Genomic DNA, 22,897 nt, shown 5'->3' with positions numbered 1-22,897 from the left:
CCTTTTTTTTTTTTTTTTTTTTTTTTTTTTTTTGAGACAGAGTCTCACTCTATTGCCAGGCTGCAGTGCAGTGGTGCAATCTCGGCTCACTGCAACCTCCACCTCCCAGATTCAAGCAATTCTCCTGCCTCAGCCTCCCGAGTAGCTGGGACTACAGGTGCGTGCCACCATTCCCGGCTGATTTTTGTATTTGTAGTAGAGACGGGGTTTCTCCATGTTGGCCAGGATGGTCTCGATCTCTTGACCTCATGATCCACCTGCCTTGGCCTCCCAAAGTGCTGGGATTACAGGCGTGAGCCACCACGCCTGGCCTTTATTTATTTATTTTTAATTTTTTTCTTTTCTTTTTCTTTTTTTTTTGAGACGGAGTCTCGCTCTGTCGCCCAGGCTGGAGTGCAGTGGCTGGATCTCAGCTCACTGCAAGCTCCGCCTCCCGGGTTTACGCCATTCTCTGGCCTCAGCCTCCCGAGTAGCTGGGACTACAGGCGCCCGCCACCTCGCCCGGCTAGTTTTTTTGTATTTTTTAGTAGAGACGGGGTTTCACTGTGTTAGCCAGGATGGTCTTGATCTCCTGACCTCGTGATCTGCCCGTCTCGGCCTCCCAAAGTGCTGGGATTACAGGCTTGAGCCACCGCGCCCGGCCTTAATTTTTTTTTTTTTGAGACGGAGTTTTCACTTTCTTGGCGTCCAGGCTAGAGTGCAATGGCACGATCTTGGCTCACTGCAACCTCTGCCTCCCAAGTTCCAGTCTCAGTCTCCGGAGTAGCTGGGATTACAGGTGTGTGCCACAATGCCTGGCTAATTTTTGTATTTTTAGTAGAGATGGGGTTTTGCCATGTTGGTCAGGCTGGTCTCGAACTTCTGACCTCAGGTGATCTACACACTTCGGCCTCCCAAAGTGCTGGGATTACAGGCATGAGCCACCATGCCTGGCTTTTTTTTTTTTTTTTAGTTGAAATTTTGCTCTTGTTGGTGTCAGGTTGGAGTGCAGTGGCCTGATCTCGGCTCACTGCAATCTTTGCCTCCTGGGTTCAAGCAATTCTCCTGCCTCAGCATTTCAAGTAGCTGTGATTACAGGTGCATGCCACCACACCCAGCTAATTTTTGTGTTTTTAGTAGATATGGGGTTTCACCGTGTTGGTCAGGCTAGTCTCGAACTCCTGACCTCAAGTGACCCACCTGCCTCAGCCTCCCAAAGTGCTGGGATTACAGGCATGAGCCACCGCACCTGGCCTCAAGGTTCTTAAATTGCATTTATTGTCATGTCTTTAAGTCTTCTAAGCAGATTTATTGGATCCTTCTGCCACTGAGTGTCACCTCGTCATGCAAGTGGGCACACCACGGCCACCAGGCCTGGGGATGATACCTCTCAACACAGCTCACTGCATCCTGTCTGGTCTGGCTTCCCCAACCTCCCGAGCCCTTTGAAACCATGCAGGGCTGGCTCCCACCCACATCCTGTTCCCCCCACCTCTGTGCTGGCAAACCATCTGTGTGCATGTTCCTCCAGGCCCAGTCTCATGTCCCCTCCAGGAAGCCTACCCCAGTTCCCAGGGAAGAGTGAGTTCCCATCTCTGGAATCCCTCAGCCTGGAGCCTGCTCCTTCAATCCCCGCTGCTGGGTCTGTTTAGGGACTCCTCTGTCTCCTATCCCCTCAGCAGGCAGGGAACTTCTGAGGGACAGGTCTTGGTTTGCTTTTTCTGTTTTCTCACCAATGACACAGGACTGAGACCCAGGACTCAGGCTTGGGCTAGGGTTTACAGTCAATGGATAAGTTGGACAGAGGCCTGGCAGGGCCAGCCCCACCTGTGTGTGGGCAAAGCAGGCCACCAGAGCCCTCTTTCCTGCCCGCAGGACAGCCACTTACTGGTGGGAGCAACCGGGTGTGGAGGCCCGCACCCTGCTCAAACTCTACGGAATCCGCTTCGACATCCTCGTCACCGGGCAGGTAGGCACAGGTAGGGGTCAGGCTGGGGATGGGAGGCGGCAAAGCAGACAGGGCTGGAGGAGGCATGAGGCCGACAGTCGTGGGCTGAGAGGTTCAGCTCAGATCTCTCTCAGGCAGGGAAGTTCGGGCTCATCCCCATGGCCGTCACACTGGGCACCGGGGCAGCTTGGCTGGGCGTGGTGAGTGCAAGCACTGTGGGCACCTGCGGGCTGCGGTGAGTGCCGCTGACCAGGGTGTGTCCAACGCATGCTGGAGGCTCTGGTGCCTGCACATTGAATCTCGGGGTGCAGGGGGGGAAGTGGCAGGAGAGCAGGCTCGGGGGCTGGAACATGGGTTGGCCCTGCCTCTCCCAGGTCACCTTTATCTGTGACCTGCTGCTGCTGTATGTGGATAGAGAAGCCCATTTCTACTGGAGGACAAAGTATGAGGAGGTGAGCTGAGATGCTCTGCTTGGACTCTGGGTTCTGCCACACTTAGAAAGAAGTTGGCTGGATCCCTGACCTGCTGTCCTCGTCTGCAGGCAAAGGCCCCGAAGGCAACCGCCAACTCTGTGTGGAGTGAGCTGGCCCTTGCATCCCAAGCACGACTGGCCAAGTGCCTTAGGCAGATCTCAGCACCTGCACCCACGGCCACTGCTGCTGAGAGTCAGACACAGACACCAGGATGGCCCTGTCCAAGTTCTGACGCCCACTTGCCAGCCCATTCCTGAAGCCCGTAGTAGCCATTCCCTGCTGTTGAGAGTTGGGGGCTGGGGAGGGTGGGGCCCTGCCTGGGGATCTCAAGGATGAGGCCCCAGCATGGAGGATTGGGGGTAGAATTCTACCCTTGAACCCCAGCAGACAGTCCCTCCCCTGACTCCTGCCTTAGCAGGATGCTTCCTCGGGGAACCACAGAAGTCAGCCACAGAAGTCATACTTAGGAAGCTGTCTGAGCGCAGCTGCTCGAGGGAGGCCCTGACTCTGATCCCAGGCTGGGTGGAGTGGCTGGAAGGAATGGTTCCAAACAACAACACCGAGATCTCCCTCAGGCTGGCTGGGTTTTGCAGCTGGAATTCTCCTCTTGGTCCCAGGGCGGGGCAGGGAATTCTAATTGTCCACCCCAGGGAGGCAAGGGGCTGCTTTCCATTGTGGATACCTGGAGATCAGGGCATGCTGTGGAGGGCCAGGGGTGGGGCTGAGGCTGGGCTGACGTCTGGAATCATCTGCCACCTGCAGCCTCAGTAAAATGCCTGGGGTCCCTGCTGCCTCTCAATCCCCAGAGCCATGTCCATCGGGAGCTGGGCTCTGAAGGGCTAGGGTGGGAGAGTGTGGCCCCTGAGGCCTGGGTATCCAAGGAGGGGCACATGCACCTGATTCTCCTTGGGGCCCAGAGAAAGCTGATGTCTTGGCTGGAGAAAGTCGCGGAGTAAAGCCAGCAAAGCCACCCTCTTCCTGTGTAATCCTTACAGGCAGGACTGGAAAGTTGGGGGGCATCTATGGTAGGCATGGCACAGCCATGGGGAGCCAGTGGGGCAGTGCAGGGTGGACTTGGGGACCCTACCCCCGAAGACTGAGGCCCTGCAGCTACCAGGTGGGCTAAAAGGTCACTGGAACAGTTACCTGTTCCACTTGTGCCTGGACACTTGTGCACCCATGTCAGAGCCTGAGGGCCACACTCTTTCACCTCACAGCCCTTGAAGAGTGGACAAAGACAGCAAGAGGGCCTCAGCCCGGGCCTGAGCTCAGAAGCAGCTGCCGCCGCAGTCTGCACACAGGCGTGCACCCCGGGGTAGTGCCTGCAGGGACGTGTGTGTCCCTGTGGGTGTGCCTGTGCCGGGCAGGCCTCAGGCGCATGCCATCCTCTGAACCCTGCTACCCTGTCTAGGAAGCCTCCTTGGGGCCCCAGCTCCGCTCCCTGGATCTGCCACCTAGCAGATGTGGGGAGCCTGACCCCAGACCTGTCATGGAACCCTCCTTGCCTGGTGTGTGTGACTCCCCTCTTAGCTGGGCACCTGGATCCAGGCCCACCTGTGTCACTGACTCAGGGTGGTCCCAGGACTGGCACCTACTCTTTGGAGAGCCCCAGCATCTTTGATGTGAATTGGAGACAACTGCCTGGTTCCATGGGGCAGGTGAAGACTCGGTGCCATAAAGAATGTCACAGTGGATATGCCAGCAGGCCACATGGCTGGCCAAGCAATTATTATTATGGATCCCTTGGGCTGTGGGCCTTCCCATCCACTCCACCACACCTGCCCAGGTAGCTGGAGCTGATCATAAACAAGAAGGCTCTGGGCAGAGTCCGCGGCACCAGCATCGGCCAAGGCCCACTCCTGAAGACCTGAAGCTCAGCTCCTGGACAAAGTCCTAAGGTCCTGAGGACGCCCCAGCCTGCGCAGGCCTGCAAACCCAGGCCGCCCACAACAGAAGGGGCTCCCAGCTTGTCCGGCCTCTCTGGCCTCCCAAGCAGGTGTGGGAGAGCGGGGCAAGTGTGGGCTGACCAGCTACTCCATATGGCTGGGGTCCTGTGCTGGCGCCTGGCTAGGGGGCTGCACAGCCTGCACTGTCTCCTCCAGGCTGCCCCTAGGGAATACCACGTAGTGCGTGGAGTTTGGCCCTGGCAGCTCCCGCTGGTTCTCCTTGCTGTGCCGGATACCGTAGCCGAAATACACTGCGAGTCCTAGACAGGGCAGGAGGCAGGGCATGAGCCTGAGGTACAGATTTCAGCCCTTCCTGTCCTTTTTGCCCTCCTCCTGAACCCAGTCCCAGCCTGGCCCCCACTCACCCATCAGCAGCCAGATGGAGAAGCGCATCCAGGTCAGATAGCTCAGCTTCAGCATGAGGCAGATGTTGAGGAGGATGCTCAGGGCTGGAATCAGGGGAACCATGGGGATCTGGGGAGGCAGGGACAGGGCAGGGCTGGACTGGGTTGCAGGAAAGATCTGCCAGCCCAGGGCCCACTTTCTCTGGAATCCATACAGCCTTTCTCCCTCTCGGGAGGTTGTGGAGACGTGCTCACTCACCAAGCAGAAAGGGGTGCGGGATGGGTGTGCCGTCCTCCCCAGCCCTGTGAGTCTTGTTCATTCTGGGATGGCCGTGGGGGAAGGGGAGGCAGCTGCCTGGGCAGAGCACGAGTGGGTGCTGGCTGGGGAAGGTACCTGAAACAAGTCTTCCCGATACTGTTGCTGGTGAGCCCCCAGGACGAGGAGGCTGAGCAGAAACACGACACTGGTGAGCAGGAGCAGCAGGATGTAACCCCAGTGTGGGAGGTGCAGGGTCGAGTTCCCAAAGACGAGCACGCAGCCTATGGTGATGGCTGAGGCCAACATAACGCCAAGCGCCCAAGTCACCACTGCTCCAGGGCTGTACCCATCCAAGAAGCCCAGGTAGGGCCTCAGGGCTGGCTGCAGCTCCCCCGGCTCAGGGAGGGAGGCGTGCGTAGTGCCCACTAGCTGTAGGTGGTCTGAGAAGGAGCTATGCTGCTTGCTCAGGGGGCCAGGGCTGGCTGGGCCTGGGGAGCTGGGCGGGGAAGACTTCTGGAAGCGCAGCACAATGATGCTGGTGGCCACGAAGGTGTAGGCCAGGAGTGTGCCAAGGGACAGGAACTGAACCAGCGACTCCAGGTCCAGCAGCAGTGCCAGGAAGGCTGTGAGAAGCCCGAACGCCAGGGTGCCTGCCACAGGCACCTGTGTCCGGGGATGCACACGGGCAAACACCTGGAAGAAGAGCCCATCGGCGGCCATGGCGTAGACGATGCGTGGCAGGGAGAAGAGGAGGCTGAGCAGGACAGTGTTCATGGCTGTAGCAGAGAGAGTGGGGAGGGTCAACATGGCGGAGAAGCCCACCAGGGGCCTCTGCTGGGGGTCGGTGCACGGGTGGTTCCTTAGGAACATGGGCATGAGCTTGTCTGGGCTCTCAGAGTAAGCATGAGTGTGTGTAGGAGTAATAGATTGTCAGCGCTCTGCCCAAGAACCGGACATCTGGGATAGGTCACAGGCCCACTGGAGCATCTGATGAGAGCTGAGTCCGTCTGCCTAGGAAATAATCTATAAGGACATGCCCAGCACTAATATGCTATGGACCATGTGTGGGGAGGTCCCTTCCAAAAAGTTTCTAAAGAAATTTTTTTGAAGTGAAGAGTTTCTAATAATTAGCACTTTCCTTGCCCCATTATGCAACTGGTAAAACAGCCCCAGGTGAAGATGAATCTGAGGACAGAGCTCCCCCTTGCTCTTTTCCCTGCCACCCTGCCCAAGAAGAGTCTCTTACCGCAGATGGAGCCAGCTGCCACGATGAAGCCAGCCCACCTGTAGCCCCGCCGGTAAAAAGCATCTGCGAGCGCTGAGTCGGGGTCCAGGCTGTGCCAGGGCACCATGAGGGTTAGCACGGTGGAGACAAGGATGTAGGCACCAGCTGCAATGGCAAGTGAGATGGCGATGGCCAGAGGCACAGACCGCCGTGGGTTCTGGGCCTCCTCGCTGGAGGCGGCAATGACGTCGAAGCCCACGAAAGCATAGAAGCAGGAGGCAGTGCCAGCCATGACGCCGGAGAAGCCAAAGGGTGCAAAGCCGCCTTCCTCAGCACTCCAGTTGTGAGGCTGGGCCAGGATGAAGCCCAGGATGACAATGAAGAGAATGACAAGCAGGCTGATGGCCGAGAAGGTGTGGTTGAGCCAGGAAGACACGCGGGCTCCACAGGAGACAAAGGCAGAGGCCAGGAGGATGATGCCAGCAGCCAGGAAATCCGGGTAGTGGCCCAGGAGGGGCACCTGCCAGGAACCCACGTGGGTCTCAGTGAAGTTGCGGACGCTGTGACTGAACATAGAGTCCAGGTAGCCACTCCAGGCACGGGCCACGGCAGCACCACCAATGATGTATTCGAGGAGAACATTCCAGCCGATGAGGAAGGCCCACAGCTCGCCCATGGATACGTAGGTGAACAGGTAGGCAGAGCCCGTGCGTGGCACACGTGCCCCGAATTCTGCATAGCATAGGGCTGCCAGCAGGGAGGCCACAGCAGCCACACCGAAGGACAAGAGCACAGCAGGGCCAGCCACGTCCTTGGCCACAGCACCTGTAAGCACATAGAGGCCCGAGCCCACCATGCCACCCACGCCCAGAAGAGTCAGGTCCAGTGTGGACAGGCAGCGCCGCAGTGACGTCTCCATGGTGGAGTCCTCCAGCGGCTTCAGGCGGTTCAGCTTCTGGCATAAGCCAGCCAGGCTGGCCATGCTGGGCAGCCCCCGGGCCATGGCAGGTGGCCGAGAAGAGCACCGAGCCAGCTACTGGAACCTGCTAGGGCCAGAGGGGAATGACAGGATGCCCAGCCAGCCTTCCATCCCTCCTGGTCTGACCACCCCAGTCCTCTCTCCGTCCCTGCCCTGCGGACCTGGACACCCGAACCGGAGGCCTGCTGAAGGGCTGGAATGGGGCAGGTGTCAGAGCCTGTGGTCATAGGAAGCCTGGAAGTCCTGTCTGCATCCCAGGCAGCAGAGGAGGCCTGGTGGGGCCCCACCTACTCACCTGCTCGGTGGGGTGGGGAGGGAGCAGCTCCAGGCGAAGCTGGGAGAGAGACTGGGAACGGCTCAGTGGTGGGGTCCCAGAGCCAGATGAAACCGAGGCTTCCCCAGAGTAGAGCCGGACCGGAACAGGAGCCACGGCTCTGCGTTGGGGCGGGCGTGTCCTAGGCAGCCACCTGCCACAGACAGTGGCGGCCACATACACCCGGCACCCGCCCCCGCCACCGTGACCAGACTGGGGTATCCGCGCGCCGGGCGGAATGCAGGGGAGCCCTGGGCCCGCACACCTCCCCATGCCCAACACGCCGCTGCCGCCAGAGCCAGCTCCGCCGCGCCCCCGTCCCCCCGGACACCTGCGCCTTCGCCTGCTCTTGGGCCTGAGCCCGTCCCCCGTCGCGTCCGCGTCCCCGTCCCCGACCCCGCCCCGGTCCCGGTCCCCGGTAGGATCCGCTGCAACCCACCTGCTGCCGCCGCAGCTGCCTCGGCTCTGAGCTCTGAGCCCGCCCAGTTTGCCGGCGCCTTAGCGCAGGGCCCGCCCCCCCCCCCAGGCCCCCCGCGCGGCCCCACCCTCTGCCACATACCCAGATATTTCACCCTGCCCACCCTGCCCCGACCTCGCAAGGTCATGACGGGAGCTCACCGGGGTCTAGGGAAGCCCTGTGACTGTGACTCACTCACAAATGGAGGTCAGACCACCGGCTAAGTGACTAGCCTAGGTCACTCGGGAGGTTAAGGGCCACGTCTGAAAGTCCGCAGCCCACCCTCTTTCCACTGCAGCCGACACCCTTCTTGATCCCTCACCCCAGTACATGAACCCCACCCAGCTGGGCCCCAGACAGACCCCGCAGCACTGTCATGTGAGCTTCAGGCACAGTGAGTTAAATGAAAACACAGGTTTGTCAGAGTGGCCTGGGGCAGTCCCTGACCTCTAGTCTTACAATGGGGTGGCAGTCAGCCACCCTCACAGGTTGGCAAGAGACTGCAGCCTTTTGAGAGAGTTCTGCGAATTGGGGGAACGCAGGCTGGCTGTTTTGAGCCTGCGCTACCACATCCTGCAAGGGAGCAAGCAGTTTCTGGGACCAACCTCACAGCCATCCTGTAGGGGACTAGACCTCCTCAGACCCCAGTGGTAGCCCCTCCTAGCCTAGGTGCCTCAGGCAGGCCGGGAGGGGCCTTTAGGACCCCAATAACAGATCCACACTTGTGTTTATCAGTGAGAGCCACTGTGTCCTGAGTACTGCATCCCAGCGCCCCACGCCCCAGGCAGGCAGCTATGCACCAACACACCAGACTAATTTTTAAATTTTATTTATTTTAGAGACTGGGTCTCACTATGTCGCCCTGGCTGGTCTCCAACTCTGGGACTCAAGTGCTTTTCTTGCCTTGGCCTCCCAAAAGGCTGTGATGAACCACGGCTCCTGGCCTCCCCAGAAGGCTATACTAGACATGTGTTCAGGCCTATGTGTGGTTTGTGGAATGGGATCTTAGGAGCATCTGCAGCCTATCCAGCTGGGCTGGTGGCAGGATGATGGACTCCCAGACAAGATAGTGCTAATTTGGAACATTCTGCCTCGGCCAGAATGCCAATACCTTCTAATATTTGGCTGGTATTGTCTTGAGGAACTTCTCAGATGGCTCCCACTTCCGGTGGGATGGTAGCTTCCTTACCCCATCCCTGTGTTGCCTGAGCAGACGTCCCTTGTCCTGAAATGTCACCACAAAAGTCTAGGCACTTCAGGCCAGAGGCTTAGGCAATTTTGTAATGGGAGCTCCCCCAAGGCCTTACCAATGACCACCTTATTGCTGGTGTCCAGTGTTTTGGAATGTTGACTTTTTATCTACCTGGAGAAGGTGTGACACCACACCTTCTGCCACAGGCACCAACATACAATGGATATGTGACACTAAGCCGGACTAATGCAGTAAATTGTACATTTTCAAAGATATTTCACTCACTACTGAGTGAGACAGTTACACAGAGCAACCCCACAGTGATGCAGTGAAGATAAACCACCAGGAAACAAAAAGAGGAGGGAATAATTTCTAACTCATTCTACAAGGCCAGAATTACCCTGACACCAAACTCGACAGACATCACAAGAAAAAAAAGTCACAGACCCAAATACCTTATCAATATAGATGTAGAAATCCCCAGCAAAGCACAGTGGACTCTTGAACAACACAGGTTTACTAATACACAGACGTTTTTCAACCAAATGTTGATAAAAAATACAGTATTTGGCTAGGCCCAATGGATCACACTTTGGGAGGCTGAGGTGAGAGGATCGCTTGAACCCAGGAGTTTGAGGCTGCAGTGAGCTATGATCCTGTCACTGCACTCCAGCCTGGGTGGCAAAGCAAGACCCTGTCTCCAAAACTACTAAATAAATAAATTAAAATAAGTGGTGGGCACCTGTAATCGCAGCTACTTGGGAGGCTGAGGCAGGAGAATCACTGGAACCCTGGAGGCAGAGGTTGCAGTGAGCTGAGATGGTGCCATTGTACTCCAGCCTGGGTGACAGAGTGAGACTCCGTCTCAAAAAAAAAAAAAAAAAATTCATATGGAAATGCAAGGGATCCAGAATAGCCAAAATACTTGGGTATTTTGCCTGGGTAACATAGGGAGACCTCACCTCTACGAAAAGGTAAAAAAATTATCTGGGCATGGTGGCATGCGCCTGGATCTCAGCTACTGGGAGTGGGGGGTGGTGTTGAGGTGGGACGATTGCTTGAGCCTGGGAGGTTGAGGTTGCAGTGAGGCATGTTTGTGCCACTATACTCCAGCCTGGGTGATACAGCGAGACCCTGTCTCAAAAAAAAAAAAAAAAAAGAAAAAAGAAAAAGAAAAAGAATTAAAGGCAACATAAATAAATGGAAAGACATCCCATGTTCATAGACTGTAAGATTTTAAATATAAAATGGCAGTATTCCCCAGACTGGTCTACAGATTCAGGAATTGCATAGATTCAGTGCAATTCTATTGAAATCCCAACTGCCTATTTTGCAGAAATCATCAAAATTAATGTGGAAATGCAAAGGATCCAGAATAGCCAAAATACTTTTGAAAAAGATTTGGAGGACTTACAATTCCTGATTTCTAAACTACGAAATGACTGTAATCAAGATTGTGGTGGTGATATAAGAGTAGACACATGGATGAATAGAATAGAATTGATAGTCCACAAATAAACACTTATGTTTTTGGAAAAGTGATTTTTAAAAGTAGACTTTATTAGCTGGGAATGGTGGTACATGCCTGTAGTCCCAGTTACTCAGGAAGCTGAGTTGGGAGGATGGCTTGAACCTAGGAGGCAACATAGCAAGACCCTGTATCTAAAAAAAAAAAAAAAAAAAAAAAGAGTTTTCAGAGCAGTTCTAGGTTCACAGCAATATTAAGCAGAAAGTACAGAGTTCCCATATGCTTCCTCCTTCCACACACGTGTAGCCCCCTCTGCCATTACTGACATCCAGCACCAGAGGGGCATGTTTGTTACAATCGATTAACCTACATTGACACATCATTATCACCCAAAGTTCATAGTTTACATTAGGGTTCACTCTTCCGGTTGTACATTCTGTGGGTTTGGACAAATGTGTAATAACACATATACACACCATTATTCTATCATACAGAGTAGTTTCATTGCCTTAAAAACCCTCTGTGCCCTGCCTATCCCTCCCTGTTAACACCTGGCAACCACCGATCTTTTTCCTGTCTCCATGGTCTAGTCTTATTTTCGCAGAATCTTTTTTGTTTTTGAGATGGAATCTCGCTCTGTCACCCAGGCTGGAGTGCAGTGGTGCGATCTCGGCTCATTGCAAGCTCCGCCTCCCAGGTTCACACCATTCTCCTGCCTCAGCCTCCTGAGTAGCTGGGACTACAGGTGCCCACCACCATACCTGGCTAATTTTTTCTTTTTTTTTTTTGTATTTTTAGTAGAGACGGGGTTTCACTGTGTTAGCCGGGATGGTCTCGATCTCCTGACCTGGTGATCTGACCGCCTCGGCCTCCAAAAGTGCTGGGATTACAAGCGTGAGCCGCCACGCCTGGCCTGCAGAATTTTATGTAGTTGGGATTCTAGAGTATATAGCCTTTTCAGGCTGGCTTCTTCCCCTTAATAATACGCATTTGAGATTCCTCGATGACTTTTCATGGCTGAATAGCTCATTTTAATTTAATTTAATTTTTTTATTTTTGAGACAGAGTCTCGCTCTGTCACCCAGGCTGGAGTGAAATGGCGTAATCTTGGCTCACTGCAGCCTCTGCCTCCTGGGTTCAAGTGATTCTCCTGCCTCCGCCTCCTGAATGACTGGGACTACAGGCATGCGCCATCACACCAGGCTAATTTTTGTATTTTTAGTAGAGAGGGGGTTTTCCCATGTTGGGCAGGCTGGTCTCAAACTCATTTCCTCAAGTGATCCACCTGCTTCAACCTCTCCAATGTGCTGGGATTACAAGCGTGAGCCACCCCACCTGGGCTGTGCTATTTTTTTTTTTTTTTTTTGAGATGGAGTCTCGCTCCGTCGCCCAGGATGGAGTGTAGTGGCGCGATCTCGGCTCACTGCAAGCTCCACCTCCTGGGTTCACACTGTTCTCCTGCCTCAGCCTCCCCAGTAGCTGGGACTACAGACGCCCGCCACCACGCCCGGCTAATTTCTTTGTATTTTTTAATACAGATGGGGTTTCACTGTGTTAGCCAGGATGGTCTTGATCTCCTGACCTCGTGATCCACCCGCCTTGGCCTCCCAAAGTGCTGGGATTACAGGCGTGAGCCACCACGCCCAGCCAGCCTGTGCTATTTCTCAAATGCAGAAATGAAGTTGCCATGTGAAAGATGCAACATTCTTATCTTCAAGAATGAGAAACTGAAATGAGAGAATTCTGTACAAACCTTGTTAAAACACTTATCTTTTAAGCCTCCCCACATAATTTAGTTGCTTCTTCATAACTTATTATTCTTTGTCCAATTCAGTGTATAAGTAACAGACTCTAACTTCTTCTTGGGGTCTTCATATGTCCTTATGAGGGTTCCCAACCCATGTAAAACTTGTACCCAATACATTTGTGGGACTGAGTGTGGTGGCTCACTTCTGTGCTTTGGGAGGCCAAGGGGGGCTTGCTTGAGTCCGGGAGTTCAAGACCAGTCTGGGCAATATAGTGAGACCCCGATTCAACAATTTTTTATTTTTTAATTAGACCGGTGTGGTGGATGGCATGTGCCTGTAGTCCCAGCTTCTCGGGAGGCTGAGGTGGGAGGATAGTTTGAGCCCAGGAGTTTGAGGCTGCAGTGAGTTATGATTTTGCCACTGCACTCCAGCACCCCTTATTTATAAATAAATGTAATGGCTAGCCTTAGAGACTCTGTTAGCAAGATTAGAGAACAGAAATCAGATGTAGAAGAGCATATAAATAAATTTGTGTGCTTTTCTCCTGTTAACCTGTCGTATGTCAATTTAATTCTTGGACCCAGCTGAGACTCTAGGGATGGAAGTGGAGTTTTGCCACCCCTACAGTTTCTGGTGATAAGGACGAGATCCTCTCAAGCCTAAAGATGGGATCCTGGGAGAACAAATAAAAGCAGGCACAGGTAGGAATTCTTACCAAAGTGAACTCTTCTGGATCTCTCTCTGTACTGCCTGGTTGAAAGAGGAGAGTAAAATTTTTCCTTGTCCCTTTCCAAATTCAAACTGGCAGGAGAAAAGCATTGGTAAGAATTGATTCTTTGAGTTATGACTCTTGTGTCAACCTGAAATAATGAGATTCAGAAAATACCAGCTAGGCACGTTGGCTTATGCTTGTAATCCCAGCACTTTGGGAGGCCAAGGTGAAAGGATCACTTGAGCCCGGGAGTTTGAGGCTGCAGTGAGCTATAATTGCATCACTGCATTCCAGTCTGGGTGACAGAGACCTAGTCTCAAAAAAAAAAAAAAAAAAAAGAAAAAAGAAAGGAAATATGATCTTTATTCTAGTTCAAAGCTTGACGATGGACACCCAGGAAACAGCTTCCAAAGGGTTGGGGTCATTGCTCCAAAGTGGGGAAGCTAAGGTAGAAACAGAAACAGTGCCAGCAGGATTGCAACATCTTGTGTACAAATCCAGTATGTTAGATTCGATTAGTACAGCTTGCTACGTTCCAAGGAAAATTGTTTCAACATTCCGTGAGAAGAAGTCAAACTCTGAGGGCATCTTATCTCTGATGCTGCTCAGTCATTTCCAACCATTTACAGGAAAAAGCAGAAGTTGCAATTGCACACTCCATGCCTCAGGCCACATGGCCACATTCCTCCCGAGGCTCATAGTAATGTAAAGTTGCAACAGCTTGGCCGTGGCTCACTCCTGTAATCCCAGCATTTTGGGAGGCCGAGGTGGCTGGATAACTTGAGAAAGGAGTTTGAGACCAGCCTGGCCAACACAGCAAAACCCCGTCTCTACTAAATATACAAAAATTAGCCCGGCATGGTGGCAGGCGCCTGTAGTCCCAGCTACTCAGGAGGCTGAGGCAGGAGGATTGCTTGATCCTGGGAGTTTGAGGCTGTAGTGAGCCACGATTGCAGCACTGCACTCCAGCCTGGGTGACAGAGGGAGACCTTGTCTCAAAAAACAACAAAAAAAGAATTATTTGATTTCTCACTTCTGAGTTTGGTATTTAGCTCTGCATACGTAGTGGCTATTGACTCACAGCCTTCCAGAAATAAGGCTTGTTTTCCATGTCTCTGTCTTTTGTGTGATTTATTATATCTTGTTTTATGTCTTGAGAACATGGCTCTATGACCAATGAAAATATTCTCTTTGGTTTCTGCCAGCTGGGGGTTTGGGGGGCAGGTCGTTGTTAGGCTGCTAGCCAGCTGCCCAGGAATCAGAAACACAGTGTCTCTGTCCAACGGTTTCAGCTCTCAGAGGAGTTTGTCCTACTTGTCTCAGCTTTCATTGCCTTGATAACAATTAGGATATTTGCTTGCTTAGGTTATCTTGAGAAAGACTTTGGATCTTGGGGGGATTGCATCTTTTCCAGCCTGTTTGGGATGCTCTTCTGTGTCTCCGGTTAAGCCAGAAAAGGCATACTGATTTTAAGCCATAAAAAGGCTTATTGGTTTTGAGTCACAATTAAAGTAGGTATAACATTGAAGATTTGGACTTTTGAATCTAAAAGCTTTTTTTTTTTTTTTTTTTTTTTGAGACAGAATCTTGCTCTGTTGCCCAGGCTGGAGTACAGCGGCATAGTCTTGGCTCACTGCAACCTCTCTTTCCCAGATTCAAGTGATTCTCCTGCCTCAGCCTCCCAAGTAGCTGGGATTACAGGTGCCTGCCAACGTGCCTGGCTAATTTTTTGTATTTGCAGTAGAGATGGGGTTTCACCATGTTGGCCAGGCTGGTATTGAACTCCTGACCTCGTGAACTGCCTGACTCGGCCTCCCAAAGTGCTGGGATTACAGGCATGAGCCACTGTGCCCAGTCTAAAAGTATTTTAAAGAGTGCTACTGGCCGGGTGTTGTAATCTCAACATTGTGGGAGACTGAGGTGGGAGGATCGCTTGAGTCCAGGAGGTTGAGGCTGCAGTGAACTATGATGTTGCCAACACAGTGAGACCCCATCTCTAAACTGCCCCCCGCCCGACACACACAAAAGAGTGCTTTCGGCCGGGCGCGGTGGCTCAAGCCTGTAATCCCAGCACTTTGGGAGGCCGAGACGGGCGGATCACGAGGTGAGGAGATCGATACCATCCTGGCTAACACTGTGAAACCCCGTCTCTACTAAAAAATACAAAAAACTAGCCGGGTGAGGTGGCGGGCGCCTGTAGTCCCAGCTACTCGGGAGGCTGAGGCAGGAGAATGGCGTAAACCCGGGAGGCGGAGCTTGCAATGAGCTGAGATCCGGCCACTGCACTCCAGCCTGGGGAACAGAGCGAGACTCCGTCTCAAAAAATAAAAAAATAAAAAAAGAGTGCTTTCATCCTAAACAACTGTCCTATTGGTAACTAGAGAAAGATCAAATTAAAAAGAAGACACAAAGAAATATAGGCCAGGCACGGTGGCTCATGCCTGTAATCCCAGCACTTTGGGAGGCCAAGGCAGGTGGATTACGAGATGAAGAGATTGAAACCATCCTGGCCAAAATGTTGAAACTCCATCTCTACTAAACATACAAAAATTAGCCAGGCGTGGTGGCATGTGCTTGTAGCCCCAGCTACTCAGGAGGCTGAGACAGAAGAATTGCTTGAACCCGGGAGGCTGAGGTTGCAGTGAGCCAAGACGGCGCCATTGCACTCCAGCCTGGGTGACAGAGCCAGACTTCGTCTCAAAAAAAAAAAAAAAAAAAAAAAAGAAATATAATGGTTAGCTTTAGAGACTTCCTTTAATCTTCCTCCACATTAAAGAACAGAAATCCGATGTAAAATAAAAGTTAAAATCTGCACCCTCTGTAAATTCTCCTCCTCCATCCACCTGTGCTCTGCTCAACCCCCAAGTCCCTGTCCCTGATCCCCCAGAAGATCTTTCAGATATCTGGGCCCCTGACTTAAACCTACCCTCCTCAAAACTTGGCCCTATCTCCTTAGCAAATTTATTTTAGACCTAAAACTTCTCCAAATATCCTTTCAATGCCCAGCTGCCTACTTATCTTCCCTTTTCCTGTAAAATTCACAGAAAGCACCCTAGCCTGTTTTCCAGGCCCAAGATATACAGGTGACATGTAAATATTGATAGCCAGAAAATAGACCTAACACAGGTTCTGGAAACGAGCAGCCAGGCTTGCTTCACTGTACCTTACAATTCCTCCTACTTCCTGGGGCTCTGTCATCAAACCTCATCAGCTCCAGGCATTCCCATGTTTAGGCCGAAACCACAAAAAAAATATGCTGAACTATCGTGCTCTTAGGAAAAAGAAACCATAAACATCACCCTAGATCTCTGATAACAAAAAATATGCTCTGAAACTCCTTCTTGGAGAAAATCTACATTCTTTCTCAGTTCCTTGAAAGTGTAAATCCTATCATATCTTTAAAACTTAAGTATCTGAGGCATTGGGCTGGGGGCAGTGGCTCAGCCTGTAATCCTAGCACTTTGGGAGGTCAAGGTGGGCGGATTGCTTGAGATCAGGAGTTCGAAACCAGCCTGGCCAACATGGTGAAACCCTGTCTCTACTAAAAATACATATATTAAAAAAATTAGCTGGGTGTGGCATGCGCCTGTAATCTCAGCTACTTGGGGGGCTGAGGCTGGAGAATTACTGGAACCACTTGGGAGGCGGAGGTTGCAGTGAGCCGAGATCATGCCATTGCACTCCGGCCTGTGCGACAGAGCCAGACTCCGTCTCAAAAAAACAAACAAACAAACAAACAAAAAAAGTGTCTGAGGAATTAACTAGAACAACCCCTAGTATGCTCATATGAGATTTAAAAAAAGTGTTGAATGTTTAACATTTTAGATACTTTACTTCAATAATGTTTGATATTTGCCTAATATATATGTCAAAAAAATTGCCAGCAAAATAAAACTTAATAACTAACTTTGTCTAATGTTTCATGAAGTTTTCACAATTCAAATCTAATTGTTAAACAAACTAAACTTATATAAATGCTAGTGGGAAAAAATTTGTAAATAAGTTATAATTATTATTTTTTGAGACTGGGTGTTGCTCCGTTGCCCAGGCTAAACTATAGTAGTGGGACAGTAGCTCACTGCAGCCTTGAACTCCTCTTGCCTCAGTATCCTGAGTAGCTGGGATTATAGGTGTGTACCACGATGCCTGGCTAATTTTTAGAAAAATTTTCTTGTTGAGTGGAGTCTTGCTATGTTGCCCAGGCTGGTCCCAAATTCTGGGCCTCAAGCAGTCCTCCTGTCCCGGCCTCCCAAAGTGCTGGGATTACAGGCGGGAGCCACTGTACCCAGCTATAAATAATTTTTTATTGTTTTAATTTTTATTTTTGACTGACTCATTGCTAGACATACCATTTAAATAATGATTACATTTTATAAAATATGTCTACTTAAAAATAATTTCCAGGAGTTCAAGGCTGCAGTGAGCCATGATTGTGCTATCGCACTCCAGCCAACTCCCACTATTATTGAGACCTTGTCTCAATAATAATGACAATAATAATGATAATAATTTCTGGCCGGGCAAGGTGGCTCATACCTGTAATCCCAACACTTTGGGAGGCCGAGGAGGATGGATCACCTGAGGTCAGGAGTTTGAGAACAACCTGGCCAACATGGCAAAGCCCCGACTCTACTAAAAATACAAAAATTAGCCAGGCATGATAGCAGGCACCTGTAATCCCAGTTACAGGTTGAGGTAGGAGAATCACTCGAACCCAAGAGGCAGAGGTTGCAGTGAGCCGTGATTGCACCACTGCACTCCAGCCTGGGTGACAAAAGCACACACACACACACACACAAATCCAAAATCTTTTTGGTAATCTAAAACCTTAAAGTCAAACTAAGTTAAATTAAAAGATGGTTATTTGTTGAATATCTAGATCACTTCCAAATAAGATATAATACAGAAACATTGATTGCTGAACGTAAGTATAAGCTTATTCAACTTTGGTTTCTTACTACACGGGAACAAAAGATATCTGTGTCTCTCAAGAAACGTGTCCTGGGCTGGCCTTGGTGGTTCATACCTGTAATCCCAGCACTTTGGGAGGCTGAGGGAGGAGGATCGATTGAGTCCAGGAGTTTGGGAGCAGCCTGGGCAACACAGTGAGCCCCCATCACTACATAGAATAATACAATTATCTGGGTGTGGTGGCCTATGCTTGTTGCCCCAGCTATTCTGGAGGGTGAGGTAGGAAGATCACTTGGGAGTTTGAGGCTGCAGAGAGCCATGATCATGCCACTGCTTGGTTCTTGCTATTGGAGCCTCCCTGAGCATGTGCCCAGCTCTGGGTGTCACAGTAACAACCTGGAGAGTACCCAGAGGCAGGACCAGGATGGGAGGGCCTGGGCACCTCATGGAAACTGCTGCTGCCCAGAGCTTGGGTTTCTGTCACCCACAGGCTGGGAGGCCTTAAGAAAGTGATTCAACCTCACTGAGCCTCAGTCTTTGCCTCTGAAATGGGGATCACAGGAATTCCTGTGGGGATATGTGAAGACTGAACGAAATGATTCACACAAAGATGTAGCCCAGTGCCTGGGGGACACTAAGCACATGCTGAGCCTTCCGCCACCTGGGAAGGGGAAAGGGAAACACGGGTGGCCACCTAGGGCTGGTGGAGGAACGAGGGGCCTGCTAGGAGGATCCTGGGCAAACTCACCTCTGGGCATCTGCCCTGAACTTGGGCTGGCGTCACAAGGAAGTTGGTCACTAAGAAGAACACGTTCTTTCCCTAGGAGGCAAATCTCAAGGTTGGCCTGGATGGGCTCGCATTGACCAGAAAGGCCGGAAGCCAGCAGCCTGGTTTATGAGGGAAGGGATGTTGGCCCCGTCAAGTCATTAACCCTGTCCCCCCATAAGGCAGATTGAAGCAGAGATGGGAGGCTGGCAGGGTTCTGGCCATTTTTGAGACCGGGAAGCCTCGTGCCTGTGTCCATCTCTTGAGACAAGTTTCTTTCTCATTTGTTCAACCAAAATATCTTTTATTTTCTTTCTTATTTATTATTTTTTTGAGACAGTCTCACTGTGTCACCCAGGCTGGAGTGCAGTGGCACGATCTCGGTTCACTGCAACCTCTGCCTCCTGGGTTCAAGGGATTCTCCTGCCTAAGCCTCCTGAGTAGCTGGGACTACAGGTGCACAGAGTTTCACTTTACTGGTCCAGGCTGGAATGCAGTGGTGTCATCAACGCTTACTGCATCCTCTAACTCCTGGGCTCCAGAGATCTTCCTGCCTCAGCCTCCCAAGTAGCTGGGATTATAGGCTCTAGCTACCATGCCTGGCATCAACCAGAATATTCCAACAGCCTGCTGCTTCTAGTACTGAAGATCCAGGGGAGAGTTGAGCCTGGCATCTGCCCAGGATGGAGAGGAGGTGAGTCTCCCATCCCACACACAGCAGCACTGGCATGGCAGGGCACAGGTGAGAAGACAGAAAGCTCTGCCTGTGGTCAAAGGGTGGCCAAGGACGTTGGAAGGGGAGGCTGATCCTCCAGTGCTGCCCACAAGAACACTGAATTTGGGGAATGCATGCCCAGGAAAGGAAGGTGAGGGCTGTGCAGAGGGTGCTGAGAGAGGCAGTCATTGGGATTAGGAGGGATGGGTGGCCACCATCACTGGGGGGTGGGGGGACTCCTGAGAGTAGGAGCACGGGCTGCAGGCTCTGAGGATGCCTGGTGTGAAAGTTCAGCCTGGCTACTGAGTGGTGTGCACCGAGCAGTAGGGAATGAGTGAGAGGGGCATCTAAGGGTCCTCTAGGAGTTCATAGTCTCATGCAGGCATGGCATGGGCAAGTAGTGAAACGTGTTGGAAGGGACAGGAAGGGGTTGAGGCTGAGTCACGGGTCTGGCTGCCGCACTAAACTAGTGGATGTCAGAGCCCTCGGAACTAGTGGATGTCACAGAGGCCATGCCAGGAGAGGGAAATAATTGACCTTTGGACATGTGGGTGTGCACCTGGAAGACAGCTGCGCTCTAGGCAGGTGTTCACTGGGGCTACATACACCCTGGGTATCAGAAGAGCAGAGGTGGAAGTTAAGGCTGTGGATAAGCTGGGTGGAGGGAGGAGGAAAATGCAGCCAAGAAGGGTGGAGGAGGAGCACCTGACAGAGGTGCCCCCATCAGGGAACAGGGTTACAGGAAGTTCCGGTTCCAGCCCTCTCACACCCCTCACCCCTCTCAAGCTCAAGCCATTAGTCTCAAACACCCCCTTCTTTTCTGTTGGCAGCCTTCGGAAATGCAGTTTCTCTGGCCTGGCTTCTCAACCCGTACCTTTTTCTACCGGAACCTCCTACACATCCCTGAAAGCCCTGTCCAGGCGCCACTCCCCCGTGAAGGCCTTCCTGAGAACCTCCAGCTGTCTCTGGCATCACATGCTTCTCTCTCGCACACACTGGCTGCATGGTGGGTGTTCAAGCGGTCAGCGGGGAAAGGACTCGCGCCCCCGTCTGTAGCACCAGGGCCCCCACCTGAGGCGGCTTCACCAAGTTGGCCACTTCCCTTTGAGTTTGGTGATGGAAATCTGGGGGTCAAGATCCCGGTCCTGGTAGCCTTTTTTGGCGAGGAGAGCCCACCTGGGGAGGAGAAGTTGAGCAGTGTGGTGTGTCCCCAGCATGTAGTGACAGGGGCAGAGCTGGGCCCTACATGCTCAGTTCTCTCCCCACACCCTACAGGCTCCCAGTCCAGCATTGAGGGCCCCACCTCCTCTCTGGCCCCACTTCCCACTCCAGATGCCCTGAACGACACAGAAGCTCCAGCCATGCGTCAGAGAGCCAGTGCCCTCGGACAATCACCTTCCCCAGCCAGCACCCACCCCCAGCCTCACTACACCCAGCTCCCAGCTTCTAGACTCCCCTGACCCGAGATACAGCTGGTGGTCTCTCTGGGGCTACTGCTCCAGCTCTCACAGATGTTAAGGACGATGTCTTGTGCCCCCTGGGTGGGACCGTGGGGAGGGACTGGGAAGGAGGCAGGTGGGCACACACAAACACACAGCTTGTCCTTGCTCTCCTGTCTTGTATCGCCTACCTCCCCCCAGCCCCTGTCCCAATCTGCCCCCTTCCCCTCTAGCCCCTAAACAGCCCAACCCTCAACTTCAACCCAGCAGGACCAAGCCCCACCCCCCACCTCTTCCCCTGCCCCTCCAGCCTGGCCCAAAGCTCTTCTCTCTTACCCTACCACATAGACCACGATCCCAAGCTGCAGCAGCCTCTGCAGGGCGCCCACCCGCCAGTTCCTGGTCATCACATACTTCTCTGTCTTATAATCCAGAAGCCCCCAGCCTGTCATAGCCCCTGGGGAGCCCATGCTGCCAGCTCTCGCTAGCTGCGGGCACATGAGTCAGCATGGTAGCTGCAGTCACAGCTGAACAGGAGGCAAAGCAGGGCCCGAGCCAGGCCAGGCCAGTCACTGTTAAAGGGACACTTCCACTAAAGCAGGATCCAGCCTCCGACACCCAGCCCTCAGTCCCTAAACCCAGCTGCCCTGCACCCCCCACCCTCCCTACATTCCCTTTGCTGGGCCCTGGTGGTACACAGAAAACAGCAGCAGCTCTGTCCCTGCCCTCTGGCGTCACTTCCTGGGGTGGGAGTGGAGGTGGTGAGGGGGGGGGAAGGACAGCTGCTATCAGTGCTGTGAGAGGATGGCCTGAGGGCAGCAACAGGCCCGGGGAGGCTCTGAGTAAAGCTTCAGGAATAAGTGACTTCTGAGCCGACCCTTGCAGATTCTGAAGTGAATAAGCAGACAAAGATGGGGATGGAGGTTCCCAGGGGAATGAACAGCGTATGCAAAGGCCAGCGCATGCAAGAGAACTGAGAGCCACAGAGTGAGAGGGTGACCTGGCTCTGAGAGGTTCCCCCGACCCTCCTGAAAAGCTGCTCCCAAGTGCAGTGAAGAAAACATAAGCTCAGGAGTCAGGCATGTTTCCCATTCCATGAAAGGCGGGGCGTTGCTGGAACCGCCTAGAGAGGCAGGGAGGATAAAAGCCGCAAAGCGCCCAACCCGGTGCATGGTCTGTGGCGCATGCAGTTTATCAGCCTGGGGGAGGAGTCTCATCACAAGTCCCCCCTACAGTTTCTACGGCAACTAACACCACCTGGTTGCCGGGGCGACCGCCGCAGGGGGAGCGCCTCGCTATTGGCTGTGGGGAGCGCCTGTCGCTGGACAGCACATTCGGTTGGTCAGCGCAGACACAGACTCCGCCCACAATCCCGGGCCGCGCTCTGGGTGGGACGCCAGGCTGTCCCCTCCTCAGTATCTGAGACTGCCAGAGGGTTGTAACCATGAGGGGTTCCTGCCAGAGGTCTGGGGAGGATGAAGAGCAGAAAGAAGAGGGGGCTATGGCGGCCTGTGGGCGTCTTTCAGGGGTCCCTGAGGCCGTGCAGGGTGCCTAGGCCCATTGGGACTCCGACCGGGAGACGGAAGGTGCTGGGGGGATGGGGCAGGCTCGACTCCTCCCCTTTTGGGGTCTTCTCCTGCAGGGGTCGGGGGACGCGGTGTTATGCCCAGACCGTTTATTCCCCAAAGAAGACCACCAGAGTCCAGAGTCAAAGTCAAGCGGCAAGGATCTTTATTGCAAGTTTGAACTTGGTCCCTCTGTTCCACAACATACAAGAGGGCCCCGAACGATGCATGTGCTTGCTTTTTATAGCCCGATGTAAACAGGATATGTAAGGTTATAGAGGAACAAGGGAATTCTTTTGGTTACAGCATTACAATTGGTTAACATTTTAAGTTATACCTTTAGCAGTTTTCTATTGGTTCCCGCGCTTTCAGTAAAGCCGCAAACGGTTGTGACCTTATTGGGGGTCTCTTCAGGTGGTGTTTTTCCAAAGTTGAGATATATGGTGTGTCTGTACTGG

General features: G+C 52.7%; 2 protein-coding genes across 3 annotated transcripts in view; one reads left to right on the top strand and one right to left on the bottom strand.

The window, feature by feature from the left end:
• P2RX6 (purinergic receptor P2X 6) overlaps positions 1–3,275 on the top strand; it is a 15,476-nt gene extending 12,201 nt beyond the window's left edge. For both annotated transcript variants that reach the window (XM_026449264.1, XM_026449265.1), the window contains exons 9-12: positions 1,855–1,948; positions 2,062–2,127; positions 2,302–2,379; positions 2,469–3,275. In XM_026449264.1, the coding sequence (XP_026305049.1) occupies positions 1,855–1,948; positions 2,062–2,127; positions 2,302–2,379; positions 2,469–2,657 (427 nt within the window). In that variant the 3' untranslated portion in view covers positions 2,658–3,275. The remainder of the gene's footprint in view (positions 1–1,854; positions 1,949–2,061; positions 2,128–2,301; positions 2,380–2,468) is intronic.
• An 815-nt stretch (positions 3,276–4,090) lies between these two features.
• Positions 4,091–7,809, bottom strand: SLC7A4 (solute carrier family 7 member 4). Its single transcript, XM_023198156.1, has 4 exons — positions 6,196–7,809; positions 5,085–5,725; positions 4,712–4,820; positions 4,091–4,606 (listed from the first exon to the last, which is right to left on the bottom strand). The coding sequence occupies exons 1-4, from the start codon at positions 7,175–7,177 to the stop codon at positions 4,431–4,433; spliced, it is 1,908 nt and encodes a 635-aa protein (XP_023053924.1). The 5' UTR covers positions 7,178–7,809; the 3' UTR covers positions 4,091–4,430.
• Between the last annotated feature and the right edge of the window lie 15,088 nt (positions 7,810–22,897).

Source organism: Piliocolobus tephrosceles, chromosome 19, assembly GCF_002776525.5.
Source record: "Piliocolobus tephrosceles isolate RC106 chromosome 19, ASM277652v3, whole genome shotgun sequence".
NCBI classification, from domain to species: Eukaryota; Metazoa; Chordata; class Mammalia; order Primates; family Cercopithecidae; genus Piliocolobus; species Piliocolobus tephrosceles.
This window is presented reverse-complemented; position numbering and strand designations above follow the sequence as displayed.